The 17862-nt window shown below is 40.6% G+C and overlaps 1 protein-coding gene across 4 annotated transcripts in view; it reads right to left on the reverse strand.

Moving 5' to 3' along the window:
* The window catches only part of MYPN (myopalladin), an 82394-nt gene that overhangs the window by 20195 nt on the left and 44337 nt on the right, over nucleotides 1-17862 (reverse strand). For all 4 annotated transcript variants that reach the window (XM_007456469.1, XM_007456468.1, XM_007456470.1 and 1 more), the window contains 5 exons: nucleotides 17331-17354; nucleotides 14185-14301; nucleotides 13322-13694; nucleotides 5805-6395; nucleotides 5291-5429 (listed from right to left, as the gene is read on the reverse strand). In XM_007456469.1, coding sequence (XP_007456531.1) covers nucleotides 5291-5429; nucleotides 5805-6395; nucleotides 13322-13694; nucleotides 14185-14301; nucleotides 17331-17354 — 1244 coding nt within the window. The remainder of the gene's footprint in view (nucleotides 1-5290; nucleotides 5430-5804; nucleotides 6396-13321; nucleotides 13695-14184; nucleotides 14302-17330; nucleotides 17355-17862) is intronic.

Below are 17862 nucleotides of genomic sequence, written 5' to 3' on the forward strand. Positions count from 1 at the left end.
AAAAAACCACAAGCAAAAAAAAAAAAAAAATTGTTTAATTGCTTGCTAAAAACAAGGAACTCAGACCAGAAGAAGCAAAAAGCAGAGGAAATGAAAAAAAAAAAAAAAAAAAAGATACAATTGTTGAAGATACCAGTTATATGATATAATGTATAAGTTACAGATGCACAACAAAATAAGAATACTGTAGGTCAAGGAGATTCCATGAAAGATTTCATAAAATATTTGGGAAGTTGAACCTCAGGAACAAGGAAACCCATGTAACTGTGTGGCAAGGGGTATGTGACCTGTTTCTAAAGCAGTGAATCTTTACAACTGAGATGTTTACAAAGATGCACACCATCCCCAGAGCAGGAATTCATTTCTTTTTTTTTTTGGTAGTGCTTTGCAACTAAGAGTTGGTTATTCCAAGGATAACTAATCCTCTTATACATAAATCAAGGTTGTCATTCCAAGTTGTGACTGATGGGATTCAGATTTTGTAAGGACATTTGCAAACAAGCAGTGTGTTTAAATTAAATTTGAATGTGCTTTCTGCACTATTCTGCACAAAGGTTGTACTGCTGATCCACTGTGAGCGGCTGTACACTGAATTTCCAGAACTGGATTTGGGCTGTGTTCTCCATTTTCCCTTGCCTTGTCCCCTTTGTGAGTAAAAGTAGGAGTTTCTGTGTCAGCTGCTTGTAGGTGATGTCTGTGCTCAAAGGAGAGAATATTTTTCTGTGTAAATCTGGTCTGTATGGCAAGCAAGTCAAAGACATATGGCCCATCCTTTCCAGGCTTATGTTAAAGACCTTAAGTGAAAATGAATTGCATAGAATTTCAGTTGCTCTACGAAAGAAAATGAAAAGCTAAAAAAATGACATCAAGAGTATGCCAGTTGAAAATATAATTCTTTTTTTTTTTTTTTCCTTTAAAGATAATCCTCTTAAGGCTGATAGTTTGACAACTTGAGGCATTTGGTTTCTGGGACACATCTGCAGAAGTTTTCTTCAAATTGTCAGAGTGGTGGAGAGTGCCTTCCTCCTGCTAAGAACCACAGTGTAATGACACAACACAATCAGATATGGCATTGCCAAGGTTCCAAATTTCCAAAACGTGGGCCATGATCTGGCACTCACTGCCCTGAGCATGCTGCTGGCTTCCTCTACTCTGGGTCTGAGTCTGGGCTTCAGGGGCAAATAATCAGATAGGATCAAACCAGCTAGAAGAGCCTGCCCAAAGGGTTCCCAGCCAACTCTGGGTACAGTGTTCTCTAAAAGAAGTTTTATGTGTTAGAGAAAGTATTTTCCTTTTGTTCCTGGGTGAGCCACAGTATGGACAGCAGATAAGAGATTCCTAGATTAACTTGGAGGTTAACCTACACAGAGGATGTCTTCTTTTATGATTTATACAATACTACATGCTTCCTTCAATAGAAATAACCAGGCTTCATGGCTTACCCCCTGTCCCTGCTGCCAACTTCTTAGAATACTATAATAGGCACTGGGGACACAGCATTCTATAAAACACACACTCTACCTTCAAGGAGGTTGCATAAAAATACTTTAAATCCAGATTTTGTCTTTAAGAATAAATAATTACTAAATGGTTCACAGATTTATTTTATACTTAAATGTTCAGTTAACACCAGAATTTTGCTTAATTTCAGTGTGTTTTTTTAAAAAAGCTTTCATCTTTTTAGGCAGTTGATTAAAATAGATTGTTATCATAGTAGATAGTGTCTATAATTAGGTATAATCAGAATCTCTGTAGTTAAGTGAGATATTTTCCATACAGATGCAACAAATCCAAAATTTTCCCCTTGGTCAAAAGTTTGGTTATCCTATCTGAAATTAATGTAAATCCCGAAGTTGTGAGTTAATTCAGCAGATATTCTCTGAGCACCTACTCTGGGCCAGATACAGCAGGGGTGCAGCAATGAACAAGACCCCCTCCCACCCCCTGCCAATCCAGCTCCCAGGGAGCTTGTGACTGGTGCATCCTGGGTGAGCCCACAGCAGGTGACATAGGGACACTTCACTATTCCAGCACCCAGGGTCCTACAGTACCCACGGTGAGCGACATAAGGCCCGTGACTACGTTGAATTCTTATTAGAAAAGGAACAGATGGCAAGACTGTTTTCCCTCAAGAGAGAATTTTCATAAAGAATTCATGGTCAGAGATGAAAGAGGTAAGATTTAAATAGAAGAAATGACTAAGCAGTTTAGAGAAGAAGGAGATTAGAGGGAAAAAAAGGCAGAGCAAGAATTAGGTACTTATTTTTTCCCCCCTCTGTCATATAGGGTAGTATCTGGGAACCACAGGCAGTTTTAATGAAGCCTTCATTTAAAAAATGGGGGGAGGAGCAGAATAAAGAGATGGGAAAGTTTCCAGAGAAATGAGGTCAAGAAGGATAGTTGAAATAAGACATTAAATGTGTGTGTGTGTGCGCTTTAGACATGAACAGGCACCAACTATTTACTGGGAGTAGAACGTCATACTAAGTTATGTATGCATTAAAATCGTTGGTTGTGAAGGTTCCATCACATTTTGTGTGATCCTGGGTTCCTCTGACCTCTCAGACCCACCTTGCTAACCTAAACCAAGTGATGTCCAGTGAAGATCCACTGGTGGTGAACGATACCCTTCAAAATAAGAAATGATGCAGCCTAAAATCTACAAACGTTTATCGGTTTAGAAAGCTAAACAGTTTAATAAATATGAACATCTGAAAGGATGACACCTTTGTATCACACCAAGTCCTAAGAATCAACCAGCAAATGCTAGTTGCTAATTGAAAATGTTATATAAAATGAATTTGAGGATAAACGCTGAAGTATTACAGCAGAGAAATACAAGGTGGCAGATACATCAAAGAAACCCTATTTCTGAAACATTAATTTAGAAGTTTGAGTTCTGGGGAGGACATTTTTTATAGTCAATAATATTAATTGTTCAAGGACCTTTGGTTTACGTTCATGCTCAACATAACATGTAAATGCTCTAGAACGTTTACTATTCTTCATCTGCTTAGGGATAACATAGGGCAAGAGAGTCCAGCTTTCTGGACCTAAAAGTGGTCAAAGCAAGATAAAACAAAACAAATGCATACTCTTCAGAAGGAATCATTTGCTTCCCCCTCGTATGTGCAGGCTAATATGGGAGTAAGAAGACATGATTTTGACCCCTGTGTCCCCAAAATGCAGGTGGAGGTGGCTGTCAATACACGTTTCTTTATGATTGTTCTCCACTTTTTCTCAGCAAATTTTCTTCTTCTTAACGTCCTCAATGGGCCACAATACATTTAGACAGTTCTTCATGACTTTTTCACTGTCATTTCCCAAGGCAGCAATGGACAGAACAATATTATAATATGGTCATCATTTATTCCTCAAAACTTTCTCAGAATCAACACCTACCAACCTAATGCAAGCATTCCATCTCAGACAGCTCCTTAGTTCCTGAATTGCATTTATGCAGCTTGACTTTCATGATCCCTGGCCTAGAATGCTGTGTAAGATCAGTTCTGTAATTAATATACCATAATAACGCTCAGAATAATAATTGTCAGAAGAACACGGATGTGTCACAGATATTTGGTATATAGTTTTCACTGAAATATGGAGAGGATTGAGATGCTTTTTGAGACTCCAAGTTCCTGCTGTTAGCCCTGAAGATTATTCATGATGGAGGTTTAATAAAGAGTTCTGCTGGGTTTATGGCACTCCACTCATGGAAGTTCATGTTTATATGTACTCACATTTCAGGTAATTAAGAGAAGAACCCTACTTTCCTCTGAGCTGGGGCAATGGGTTAACATGGATCTACCTACAGAGTAACCCTAAAAGTAAAACCAAACAGCCTGTGTGCTGACCTGGTATCATTTTTACAGGATTCTAATTGCTCCCTGTCTGAGTTGTTAAAGATATAGGCTGAACACAGCTCTGATTTCAGTGACACTTAGAAGGATTAACAACCACAACTGTGATGACAGAATTATAGGAAAACAAATCTGTGCTAGACAGAGCAACATTTGTGGGGCTTGGAGGTATTTGTCGTAAAACTGCAAAAAGGCTGCAGAGTTTCAGGGAAAATGTGAAAGTGTCCTGGAGACCAGGGCTCTGGTTCTCATTCTACCACTGACAGTTTGACAACTGTGCTTCAGTTTCTCTATCTAGAAGATGGAAGAGAAGAATAGTTACCTTGGTGTTTGCCTCCCAGAAATATATGTAATTTGACGAAATAATACATGAAAAGTGTACTCGATTATGGCAAGCTTAAATATCCTGCTTCAAGTCAATAATTTAAAGTCAATTTTAAAAAGCATTTTTAAGCTATTTTAAGCATTATTATTTTAAGCATTTTAAGCGTTACTTTCAAGAGAATCCACTCAGTAAAAATTGTCCAACATATAACACAATAGTAAAATACTGTATGTCAATGGCTCCACTGGAAGTAAGAGATAGAAACATGAAGGAAAACAGCATATGGTCAGGGGAGTCTGGAGCCTTGTTTCCAGGGGTCACTTATGTCACAAATTCCACAATATTTGGTATATAGTTTTCACTGAAATTTTATGTTATACTTAAAATAGATTTTATCAGTTCCCACCTGGGGAAATAAACCAAGAGTTAGATTATTAAAATGTAAATCTGCATTTAAAAAATAACCACCTTACAAAAAGCAAAAATAAATGGCTCCAATAAAATACTTAGTTTTTCTTTTATGTGATGCTTACAGATGACTTTCCTTTTTCTCCTTCTGTGTAAACACTTACTAGAAAGCAGGGAGTTGTACAGGTTGAAACACAGGATATTGGCTAATGGCTATTTCATGTGCTTCAACCTAATGTAAAGACTGAGAGGAACTGGTGAGCAAACCCCCAAGCACATTAGATTGAAGCAGCCAGATAAAGGATGGCTTGGAACCGCAGAGTTCCTTAAAGTCTAGGTCATCTCAAGGCTCAGATATTGAAATGTCTCAAAGATGTGACAGTGTTTGCCAATACTGAGCTGAGGATTGTTGGAATGGAAAATAGACTATCTAGTCTCTTTCCTTAACATACACTATTCTAGGTAAATGCATGTAGACAAGTAAACTGAATTAACTGCCGGGCTAAATCAAGAACTGTGGATCCATGTGGACGAGTTTCCTACGTGAACCATGGACAGTCTGTGCTTTGCCTTCCAAAACTGCAGTGTCAGCTTCACCAAGGTCAGGTGATCTGATCATCCAAGGACTGAATTAAGCAAACTTATATTCCTTACAAAGAAATTCCAGTAAACCGTCTGAACCCAACAATCTTACCTGCTGGTTTGATCTGACATCACTAAAATTCATTTTTTTCCCCAAGTCTAGAATCACTGCATTCTTAGTTTCACGAATGTAATCATCACTCACTGGTTGGGAAGACTTTATATGTTTCTTCATTAGTCCCTGGGATGGCCTGTAAAATAAATTCACACCTCAATCACTCATGAAAAGCACTGGCCAGGGTACAAAGGCCTAGAAATCAGAGTGGTTGGCATGGTAACCAGAGCCAGGAGCCATCAGGCACTTACGGAGTGCATCTTGCGAGCAAACCTTGAGCACTGCCCAGAAAATCTGTGTGTCGAGGTGTTTTCAGTATTTAAATTATAAAAACATTATTTAAAGTAATCATGTCCTTTTGTCCTAAGGTGTTCAATATCCATTTTGTGTCTAAGAGATTGGATTATGTAGGAATTCACTAAATGAAAGTCCTGTCCCAGACCAAGCTACTCTTATGTGGGTCCATTCTTAAATGACATCTTTTACATCAAGAAACCTCAATGACACTTACACGGATGGTGCGCTTCTAGGCAGCCCCATGGCATTGGTGGGTGGGATGGCAGGGAGAGAAGGCAGGACGGAGCTGAGGAAAGCCACTGGGTTCTGAATCCGGCTGGTGGGAGAGACAGGAGTTGGGGACACGCAGTGGGGCTGAAACTGGTTTCCGCTGGAGATGGAAAATGTGAGTGGCAGTTGTGCTGGCTCTGTTGGACCTGGAGGAGGTGGCTCGTTTTGGACAGAAACCCCTCCCAGAGATTTGGTTTGCGCCGAGGGCTGAGAGACTAAGAGGCTTTCTTTGCTCACTGTCCTCTGCATGGCTTGAGGAGTGCTGATCAGGGTGAACACTGGAGAGCTGGAAGGGGACACGGTTGCTGCGGCCGTGCTTGTGGAGGGGAAGAAATGCTTTGGCCGGGCCAAGCTGAATGTCTGTGACGAAGGGGCCTTCACCTGCTTGCCGGACATTGTCACCGCTGGGGCAGCAGTGGAGGTCAAAACACTCATGTTGAAAGGAAACTCCTTAGGAGATGAAGGAGATGGGTTTTGCAACTGCTGTTGTTCCAGTAAGACTTGGTTGTGAAGCTGTTGTAGCTGGCTGGAATCTCTGCACGCAAGAAAAGAGTGGGGAGAGAGAAGAGAAATCCGTCACCATCGCCTCAGCCTGTATAGACAGGCTGTTGACTGCTTGATGCTGATTAAGAACACACAACCAGTGTTGCCAGAAACCAGCCGATCAAATTCGGGCACGTGGGATCTAGTTCTCTGGCCAGGGATCAAACCCGTGCCCCCTGCATTGGAAGGGCGAGTCTTAACCACGGGACCGCCAAGGAAGTCCCTGTCTCTCCTTTCTAAATCTGTTTGATTTCCGGGAAGAAGGGAAAGGCCTCCATGATGCACAACTCCAAGAGGCGTCATTCACATTGTGTTCTTTGTGTTGTGACCCTGGAGTTGGGCAACACAGCAGCCTCATTTTAGAATGTTATAAATTAGAAAGAAGAAATAGAAAAATGGTCCTCTTGTTGGAAGTGCTCAAAGTTCTGAGATGAGCAGGTAGTATCTCTGTTTCAGGACAGAAGGCACTAAGCTACATACTGGTGTGAGTTACTAAAGGGGGCTGAGTTCCCTGAGAATGTGCTATATTCTTCACTCTGCCTCATTTTAGAGCAAACTTTAACAAAGCAGCTGGATGTGGCTTGGTGTTTCTCATCCTCTTCTGACAACAAAGCTTTATAGAGAAGGTGACCATATGTCTCGATTCATTCTAGACAGTCCTGCTTTATGCCTGTTTTCCTGGAATGATTATTAATAGTGCTCTTTCACTCTCAAAAATGTCATGGTTTGAACGATGGATTATATGGTCACCGTAATTATGAACATTACTTAGACTTTTCTTGTGCCTAAAGAAAAAAAAAAAGATCAAGCTGGGAGTGCTTTCGCCATTTATAGGAACCTGACTCACAGAAGCATTATATGAGTTGCCTTAAGTCCCACAGTCTATTTACTTCCTCTTAACAAAACAGTTAATTAATTTTTTAAAAAAAGAAAATGGAAAACGAAAGTGTCTAAAAGTCTTATATGCATAAAGTTGTCAGGGCTGTCAAACTTTGCTGTTTAGGAGAATCTATTCTTGAATAAACAACCATAGGAACAGCCACACGTGAGACCACAGTGCTTCAAGCCCACCGTGGTTTTATGTTCTTTGAAAATATGTTTTGGAACATAGAAGCTGATCTGCTGAACATGAGATCTATTAAAAATGAAAGGTTTTATGTTTTCATACCATTGGGAAAGTCAACACCAGCAGCAATAAAGTTAAGGCAGAAAGTTCTCCAAACTTTGATTTAAAAAAAATTTTGTTTTTAATTGAAGTGTAGTTGGTTTACAGTGTTGTGCCATCTCTGCTGTACAGAAGAGTGACTCAGTTATACACATAGAGACATTCTTTTTTTTCAATATTCTTTTCCATTATGGTTTATTACAGGATATTGAATATAGTCAGGATTTTTAAAAAAATTCTTGGAGTTTAAGACCTTTTCTCTTGCCTTCATTAACATTTCTGATACACAATATACGGAAAAGTAACTTCACAAAGTAGAGACCTATCTCCACTTTCATGACTGCTGTCAAATGCTACATACTCTGCGACTCTTTTTTCAACTATGAAAATTCTTGTCCTCTGTTCAACTATGAAAACTAAGAATTTAGAAGTATAGCCACTTGGCACAGTAACTTTCTTCCTCCCTTTCAGAAGTAAGTATTTAAGCTGAGAGAATAAAGTAACATAATTAAAATTAATTAAATCTTTTCATTCCATCATAGATGAAAGATTCAGCAATCAAGAGAAGCAGAAATATCTTTGTTAGATTATCCTTAGAAAAATATATACAATAACGTTGTTTCTGCTGGTGTTAATTTTCCCAATGGCATGAAAATATAAAACCTTTAAATTTTTAATGGATCTCGTATTTGGCAGGTCCCATTCTGTGATAACTGTAGTGTAAAGAAAATGCCATGTGGTTTTTAGGACATAGGACATTGTATTGCAGTCTGAGTATCTTTTAATTTGATGGTATTGCAGAAATATTTTATTGTGGTTATGGAAGTAGAAAAAGTAGTATATGAAAATTAAGTAATCTTAGAAAGATAAGGATTGGAAAAAAGGGGCCAGGAAGTCGTTTGGTATTGATTCTTATTTTCCTTTAGCTCCCATTGAATGAAAAATAAGAACCAGCTTTTAATTTTAAGTAAGACTTTAAACAGCATGTTAGCCCTTATCATTTAATGCAGTATATCGGATTGTAGAGGGTCACAAACTTTAAACATAATGATATATGAGATACAGCATCAAATAGTTTTGATTATCTAAGATTCTGGAAGAATTCATTTGAGAATAATGTCTCCTTTTGTTTGACAGGGTTTTTTTCCCCAAATTTTATTAAACTGTCTTGTTTCAGAAGGGATTTAAAACAGCTGTTTCAATTTGCTTATTCATGACATAAGGGCAAGGTGTCAATTCCAGTATTCAACAAACTTTTATTGAGTCTTCTGTATGTTTACTTTGCTAGGTACTGTAGGAGATACAAATATGCCTGGGATAGTATGAGCTATTCAGGGCTCAAAAATCTTACTATACATATATGTAATACAAATACCCAGTGGTTATTTACAGGTAACATATGGAACTTACTATTTAATAATGAAGGTACAAAGTGCAATGAAAGAATAAAGGAAGGAAAGGTTAATTACAAAGCATACAAAACCCTGAGCAACCTCTCTAATTCAAAATAACAGCCTATCCTAAATTGCTATAAGCTCAGCTGCTCATTTCTTGCTGCTATGAGGATTTCTGAAATCAAGTTTGTACCCAGTTTTCTTTCTGTAGATTATCAACTCTCCTGGGTTCCCTGAAAATATCTTCTCTTTTGCCACAACTTAGCTTAAGCATGATGCTCAAGAATATGCCCTCTGCAGACAGATAGACTTAGGTCCTAATCCTGGCTCTGCCACTGATTATATGTGTGGTTTGGGGTGGTTTCTAGATTTTTCTGACCCTGATTTCTTCATAAGTAAGATAGGAGTAAGTAATATCTCTTCATGTCATTGTGAGAATTCATAGATAAATCACCTAAATCAGATAAGTGATCAATAAATGGTGGCTATTTTATTTTTCAGTTTCTGAACTACAAATATCAATTTCAAGATTTGTAAGAAAATTAGAGTTTCAGAATTATAAGGATGTTTCTCGATGTGGTTTCTGGAATACAAAAGAATTTCTTAGGGATTTTCTTTTATTAACATCTTTATTGGAGTATAATTGCTTTACAATGGTGTGTTAGTTTCTGCTTTATAACAAAGTGAATCAGCTATACATATACATATGTACCACATCTCTTCCCTCTTGCGTCTCCCTCCCTCCCTCCCACCCTCCCTATCCCACCCCTCTAGGTGGTCACAAAGCACCGAGCTGATCTCCCTGTGCTATGTGGCTGCTTCCCACTAGCTAGCTATTTTACATTTGGTAGTGTATATATGTCCATGCCACTTTCTCACTTCATCCCAGCTTACCTTTCCCCCTCCCCGTGTCCTCAAGTCCATTTCTTAGGGATTTTAAATGGTTGAGATAAAATGTCAAGGCTTAATGACAAACACAACAGAACAACTTGGGCTACTGTATCAAATACTTTTGAAAGCAATTTTGGCAACAAGAACTTGGGGCAGTGTGTGCTGGAGCCAGCTCTCGACGGCTCTGGAGGGCAGGTTGTATACACCTCATCCCAGTTCCCAGTTGAATGACTTTTCTTTAGTAGCTTGAAGTCAGCCACGGTGGGAGGAAACTGGCAAATGCTACAAATCAGGGCTTCCCCGCCTCTGCCAGTAGTTAAAACATTTGCTAGCACATTGCTGATTAGGATAACTAATTCTGGGTAAATATGTCTCTGCAGTCAGCTTTTAGCTGTGGTTTTGGCAGTGGTAACTACGCTGGTTGTGCATTAGATCACCCAGAGAGCATAAAAGACAAACTTACTGATTTAGGCACCACTGGCCAGAGAGTCAGTTGGCCTTGGAAAGGATCCAGGCATAGTTATTATAATCTTTTTAAATGTGGGTCAGTTCTTAAACTTTAGTGAACCTCAGAACCCTCTGGAGGGCTTGTTAAAACATAGATTTCCAGGCTGCACCTCCAGAGTTTCTGATTCAGTAGGTCTTGAGTGGAGCACGAGAATCTGTGTTTCTATCAAGTTCCCAGGTGATGCCAGTGCTTTGAATAGCAAGGCTCTGGGTGATTCTTGTCTGCATCCAGGACTGAGAACCACTGCTCTAAAGAAACACTTGCCCCAAAGCATAGGCTTACCAAGTACATTCTGATTTTAGTCTGACGTTTTACTCACTTTAAATGTTAATTCTTCTATTTTTTTCCTGGCTGTGGAGGGGTGTGTGTATGGGGCTGGGTGGGGTGATAAAGGGTTGTAACTCAGGTTCTCTAACTTTACACCCGTACTTTCCAAGCTGGCTGTACATTAAAATAATCTGTGGAGAGATTCTCATTCAACTGGGATGGAAGGCATAAATATTTTTCAAAAGCTCCACATTTCATTCTAGAGTGTAGCCAGGATGAAGAGTCACTTCTCTAAATAGCTTAATATTCAAGCTGAAAATGTCAAAGTCTGAATTATCTAGTCTTTGATGATACAGTGTTGAAAAATGACAGCTTCCCTCTCTGTTGCAGTTTTAAGATCTATAAGAATTCTATTTTTTTGTATGAATGGCAAATTGAAGGAACAAGCAGAAAATTGTATCCTCAAGATTATTGAGTCAATATATTTTAACATAAAACCTAAAAGCTTAAAACCAGTAAGAAAACTTTGTAGGCATGTGGAGTCACAAAGGGTGTGTGTGTGTGTGTGTGTGTGTGTGTGAGAGAGAGAGAGAGAGAGAGAGAGAGAGAGAGAGAGTGAGAGAGAGAGAGAGAGGTGAGCATGCACATGCATATTCATACCTCTACTAATACAAACCTATATTCACACAATTAGGTGAAAATTTAAGGAAGACAAAAATATTAAAGAATTATATACTGCTGAGGACTGGATTATTAGAGGGTGTCATTACATAATTTAGTAGAAAGAATTTTTATATTCATTGAAAGTTTCATGTGGTAGATACTGCTGGCTGACTACTTAATTCTCCCCTTTGTAAAGGAACTTGATTTTACTCATGGAGGCAACATGTGCAGCTAAAGACCACACTTCCCAGCTTCCTTTGTACTTAATATACCATGTGACTAAGTTCTGGCCAATGAGATATAAGCAGGTGATTTGGGGTAAGTCCTAAGAAGGCTCCTTTAAAGGAGAGTAATTGGACTTCTACCAATTTGCCTTTTCTGCTGCTTGAAATACAGACATGATGACTAGACCACCATCAGTCATCTCGGAGGGCACTTGCTAAAGATGGCAGAGCAGAAGACTGGGTTCTTAGTGACTATGGAGCCATCATAACAGCCTGAGACTGCCCATCTAATTCCTTTATTTGAGAGAAAAATAAACCCTCATGTGTTTAACTCACCATTAGTTTGGGCTTTCTGCTACATGAAGCTAAACCTAATCCTAACTGACGTACCTAATAGCCCCCAAACAGTCCCTGGGTAAGAGGAGGCCCTACAAAGGAGGCAGTTGATTGTTTCGGGTTACCTGTGCTCACAACTCCCTTCTCTGCGAGCTGTCTTCACACACAGTTCTGATTTGATCCATTTGACTCTTCTTCCCTCCAAATGTAAATGCTCTGCACCTGACGAGGCTGGGCTGATTGGTGTTTGGAATTGAGCTGCTGAGCACGATTTAGTTAGCAGTGGAACTTGACACAAATTGTGACAAGACATGCCATCATGGGCCAGATATGAACTGATGAGTCTTCCAAGAGAGAAGAGTAGAGTGGATATGCAAAGAGGAAACAAGGAGGTGCTCAGGACGGAGTGTGAGCAGGGGACAGAGGCTGGACTGACCATGTACGTGATCCTAGCTCTTAACTCCCTGCTTCTCCTTCTCTGCAGGACCTGGCTCTGTTTTGTTGCCCATTGCTGCTTATATCCCTACAATAACCTCTTCCCTTCTTCTTACTTTAAGTAGATTCCTATTTCCTGTGACTTTGAGGGGACAGAGATATTTCTGGATGTGACCCGCATGTTTTGTAACATTTAATTTTATGCCCAGAATTTCACCTTGTGTGTTAGTGAGAAAAATATAAAACTAAGCAACATGAACTGCTTCCAATGAATATCAGCACTGAGAAACACATGATGGGAGTGCTATTACTGTAGATTTTATTGTTGCTATTTAAAGGATTATGTAGTTATAAATGTAATTTTTATCACTTTGATGTGTGGATCAAACAGAACATAGTAGTAGTATCGTATTCTGTGCTTGCTTTGCTATGGATGCACATTAAATTTTGCAACATGACTCTGATGGATGCTCTCTGGAGGGTTTGGGTGACAACTGCATCAGCCTCCTGAGGTGACTCTGGTTGGTGGTCACCATGCCACCCTTAGAGGATGCTTCACTTCCTTTGTAATTTCAACCCATTACATTTATATGAAGCCTGTGGTTACTACAGCATATCTAGCCATATCTGGGAACTAACTAAAAAATACTAGGTATCTTTTCTATAATGACTATAAAAACTTAAGTTAAAGCAGAAATGGGGAATAGAAAGATGAAATTTCACACCGCAAAGATTATTAGACACGGGAAAGGGCTTTATAAGAAGAGTGTAGAAATGCTTCACCTGGAGCCCTCTAATGCTGGACAGACATCTTTTTGAGCTAGTTTAGGAGTCACATTTCTCGGAGGTAGAATATGAATAGTAAGGATGAAAGTGATAGTACACTTACACTGATGTAAGGATTATGATTTGCAAAGCATTTAATGTGTGTTTTCTCATTTCATAATTTCCCTTTTTAGCTCCATCATTTTTAAGAAGGGCAGAGTCAGAGAAGGTCACAGGCACTCTTGGTTATCCATTCTAATTTTTACTTACAGTTTGGGTTTGGCCAGAACTGGAGGGGGCTCTTTGACGGGCGAGGAGGGCTCAGGGATTTTTGCTGACTGTCCATTGAATCTCTCCTGGAAGGAATCAGGCCTGGTCTGGTTGGTGGTCACCATGCCACCCTCAGAGGATGCTTCACTTCCTTTGTCATCTTCAGGCAGGTTGAAGTGGACACGGAGCCCGATCCTTGAGCTGGACCGGGGCTCGTTGTGATTCACCAGAACGCCTTCCAGTTTGGGTTTAGGGAGTTGTTCCACAGAAGGAGGCTCTGGGTTGGGTGGGGATGGCTGTTGCTCAACAACAGCCAGGTTGGTGGTAGAGTTGACTGAGTGAAGAGACCCATTGTTTCTGGGGTCTTCATTTCCTGAAAGGATGATAACAGGACCTGAGATGTTAGCCTTACTCAACAAGACTGAGATAGGATTATAACCCTGAGACAGGGCATGTATCCAGCCCAGGCGAATGAGCTAATGGAAATGCTTGTCAAAAACAGAAAACACAATCTGGGACATTAAAGAATGGTAAGGATACAGGAAAAAAAAAAACAAACAAAAAATATCTAAAAAAATCTAAGTACCATTTTTGGACAGAATTTTAGAAGTTTAGGTAAGATTAAGGAGATGTTTTCCTAGGGAGTATAATAAATAACAGGATAACTGGGGTGGTGGTGATAAATGCAATGAGAAATTGAAAACTGGATTCTGTTCAAGGACACTTTCCTCAATAATTCAAAAAATTTTTAGGAGAGCCAAGCTAGCTTCATATGAAAAGCAGTAAGAGAGGGTAATATATATTGTCCATACTCATAATCAAAGTCATAGTCTAAACTGTTCTGGCATTGAAAGAGCCCTTACCTCTTACATCTAGCTGTGCAATGCTTGACACTGTGCCATATTTATTGCTTGCAGTACAGGTGAAGCACCCAGAGTCTTCCGCGAATACCTCAGCAATGACCAAAGTACAGATCTCCTCTAAAGCCAATAAAGCAGAATGGTTACTAACTTATTTACGGAAATGGAATTATGGAATTTTCTGATATTAGATGGTGATTTTATAAAAGTCAATAGAAGAAGCCGATTATATTAATTGTTTGAAAACATTTAGTCCAATTATTTGATTGAATCGACTGATTAGCAGACTAAATGAGCCAAAGGAAGTAAAATGAATAACTCCATGCAGACAATCAACAAGAGGATTTAAGGATAATATAATGTATATTATGGATTTGCAGATTATCTGTTTTTATGTCATCAGTCCAGATGTCAAAAATAGGGCCAAGAGGGCTTCCCTGGTGGCGCAGTGGTTGAGAGTCCGCCTGCCGATGCAGGGGACACGGGTTCGTGCCCCGGGCCGGGAAGATCCCACATGCCAGGGAGTGGCTGGGCCCATGAACCATGGCCGCTGAGCCTGCGCGTCCGGAGCCTGTGCTCCGCAACGGGAGAGGCCACAACAGTGAGAGGCCCACGTACCGCAAAAAAAAAGAATAGAGTGGTATTTCACACAGGCCTATTTTTGCTTTAAATTCTAATTTGTTTTTGTGATTTTTATGCTTATTGTTTTTTGGTCCTTTTTTTTTTTTTTTGCGGTACGTGGGCCTCTCACTGTTGTGGCCTCTCGCGTTGCGGAGCACAGGCTCCGGACGCGCAGGCTCAGCGGCCATGGTTCATGGGCCCAGCCACTCCCTGGCATGTGGGATCTTCCCGGCCCGGGGCACGAACCCGCGTCCCCTGCATCGGCAGGTGGACTCTCAACCACTGCGCCACCAGGGAAGCCCCAGGGGGCCAAGCTTTTTATTTTTTTTTTTGTTTTTTTTTTTTTTTGCGGTACGTGGGCCTCTCACTGTTGTGGCCTCTCGCGTTGCGGAGCACAGGCTCCGGACGCGCAGGCTCAGCGGCCATGGTTCATGGGCCCAGCCACTCCCTGGCATGTGGGATCTTCCCGGCCCGGGGCACGAACCCGCGTCCCCTGCATCGGCAGGTGGACTCTCAACCACTGCGCCACCAGGGAAGCCCCAGGGGGCCAAGCTTTTTATTTTTTTTTTTGTTTTTTTTTTTTTTTGCGGTACGTGGGCCTCTCACTGTTGTGGCCTCTCGCGTTGCGGAGCACAGGCTCCGGACGCGCAGGCTCAGCGGCCATGGTTCATGGGCCCAGCCACTCCCTGGCATGTGGGATCTTCCCGGCCCGGGGCACGAACCCGCGTCCCCTGCATCGGCAGGTGGACTCTCAACCACTGTGCCACCAGGGAAGCCCTACCCCTCTATTCTTGCTAAGGTGGTAGCATGTGACACACAATTCTGGTCAATAAGATATTAGGGAAAATCTCCTGGGGAGATTCTGGGAAAGTTTTTCTTGCCTTTTAAAAGGGGTAAAAGAGAGCGTTTTTCCCTATTTTTGCTTTTGGACGTTGTCATCTGCATGTAATACCTAGAACTGTGGCAGCCGTCTTGGGTATATGAGTAGAACCAGTCTAAGAGGATACTCTGAAGATGACAGAATGGGGAAAAAAAAAATAAAAAGCTTGGCCCCCTGGGGCTTCCCTGGTGGCGCGGTGGTTAAGAGTCCGCCTGCCGATGCAGGGGACGCGGGTTCGTGCCCCGGTCCGGGAGGATCCCACATGCCGCGGAGCGGCTGGGCCCGTGAGCCATGGCCGCTGGGCCTGCGCATCCGGAGCCTGTGCTCCGCAGCGGGAGAGGCCACAGCGGTGAGAGGCCCGCCTACCGCACAAAAAAAAAAAAAAAAAAAAAAAAAAAAGCTTGGCCCCTGATGATCTCTGAGATGCTAAATTAACCAATCTCAGGACTACCATTTCTTAGGGCATCATGCTATGTAACAAGATACATTTTTCATGTTGCTTAAATCATTTTTTGTTAGGTCTTGTTTACTTGCTGCCCAAAGAATCCTAAATGATGGAGAGGCAAAGTTTGGTTTTGGTACCTCTATGTCATTTCTCTGAGTCTTATGCTTCTTTCTCTCTGTTCCCTTCCCAAACATTTGCACTCTCATCTTTCAGCAACCTGCATTCGGAAAATGATCTGATAAATTCATTCATACTACACTATACCTGCCTGATAAGATATAGTATTCTGTCTCCAAAGGGTATTTGCTTTATCCAAGGTGGAAAGAAGAACTCTCTGAACATGAAATTTTAGATCATGGAGCTGGGGCTTGTTTTGAACAAGGACCCCTTTTGGGTGACTCTGAAATTATTTTGTGTATGAGACTGCCTAGTGAAAAAGCTTGCTTTGGCTGAAAGTATCAAAAGTCTGAAATATTTTCAAAGGGAAAAATGCTTCTCCACTACAAGCAATGCTAGAGCCAGAGCACTCTGGTCTTTACTGTATCCCCAAGGGCCTAGTGTAGGGTTATGCAACATGGATATTCAATGTCTACATCGAGAATGCCTTTCCATTCAGTTTTCAGAAGCAAGAATTATAATAATGAAATTCCAAAGCATCATTCTTACCCATGGGTACAAATACAATCTTACTTTTCAGGGTGATCATAGAGAGGACATTCAGATGTTTATGCTGTGTTTTGTGAGCAACGTGTATTTTCTAGAGGTAAGAGCTTCCATGTGTCATCTTAATATCCTCCCAACCAAATCTAGTAACATCATAAACATTTTATTGATTCTGTGAATTTCAAAATCTGATGCATAACTTTTGAGATACATAGGCTGTGGAATTGGAATTGATAGCATCATGGAAATTGCTCTGCCCAGTTTAAGGAGGTCATGAGTAGGGGCCAATGAAAGAGGGAGAATATTCCTAAGAAACATTCCTCAACAGTGCAGAGCTAACTGCATTCACATTAGCTATTGAATATATATTCCAAGCTTGCACATGCTTGCCTTTCCTTCTCCTACAGTTGTAGCTAGAGTTGGCTTCGATCTTCTTTGTAAAACTTTTTTTCTTGACAACAGTGTAATTTCAATATGTTTATTATATATTTCAAGTCACGGGTCACATACAAATGAAATTAAAGTTAAAATGATCTTTACCTGGCTCTGCCATGGATCGAGGTTCTAAAAGAAAAAAAAATTAAAAGATTCTGAGCATTTATTTTACTGAGAGGTGATATTTTTATCAGAAGCTTCCTATAGAAGTGTCTTTTGCATACTCATTAGTAATTTGACAAGGCTAATCTGTAAATTTTAAGTAAAATGACCTAAGTACCAATGACCTTGACAGGGATAGAATCATTATCACAGAAGGGCAGCAAGAGAGCTGCTAACTAAATGATGTGGCTGTATCTTGGGACATACTTGGGTTCCACTTGGGACACATAAACCTTAGGTGAGGAAAAGTTACTGAATTAGTTGGGATTCAGGATGACTTGCTTTTATTGTACCCATTCAGCCTGACCTGAAAAAGTTTGTGAAGACTGAGAGATCATTCTTGGCTTTGGGCTCTCACATCCTGATATAATGTAGCGTATACCTCCTGCCCTAAGGTTTCTAATCTCAAGAGCCTCGGGATAGATGACAGGTTCCTCAGGAGCAGTTCTTTGTCTTAAAATTCTTTGGCATTCCT

The sequence above is a fragment of the Lipotes vexillifer genome, unplaced genomic scaffold, assembly GCF_000442215.2.
Source record: "Lipotes vexillifer unplaced genomic scaffold, Lipotes_vexillifer_v1.1 scaffold520, whole genome shotgun sequence".
NCBI classification, from domain to species: Eukaryota; Metazoa; Chordata; class Mammalia; order Artiodactyla; family Lipotidae; genus Lipotes; species Lipotes vexillifer.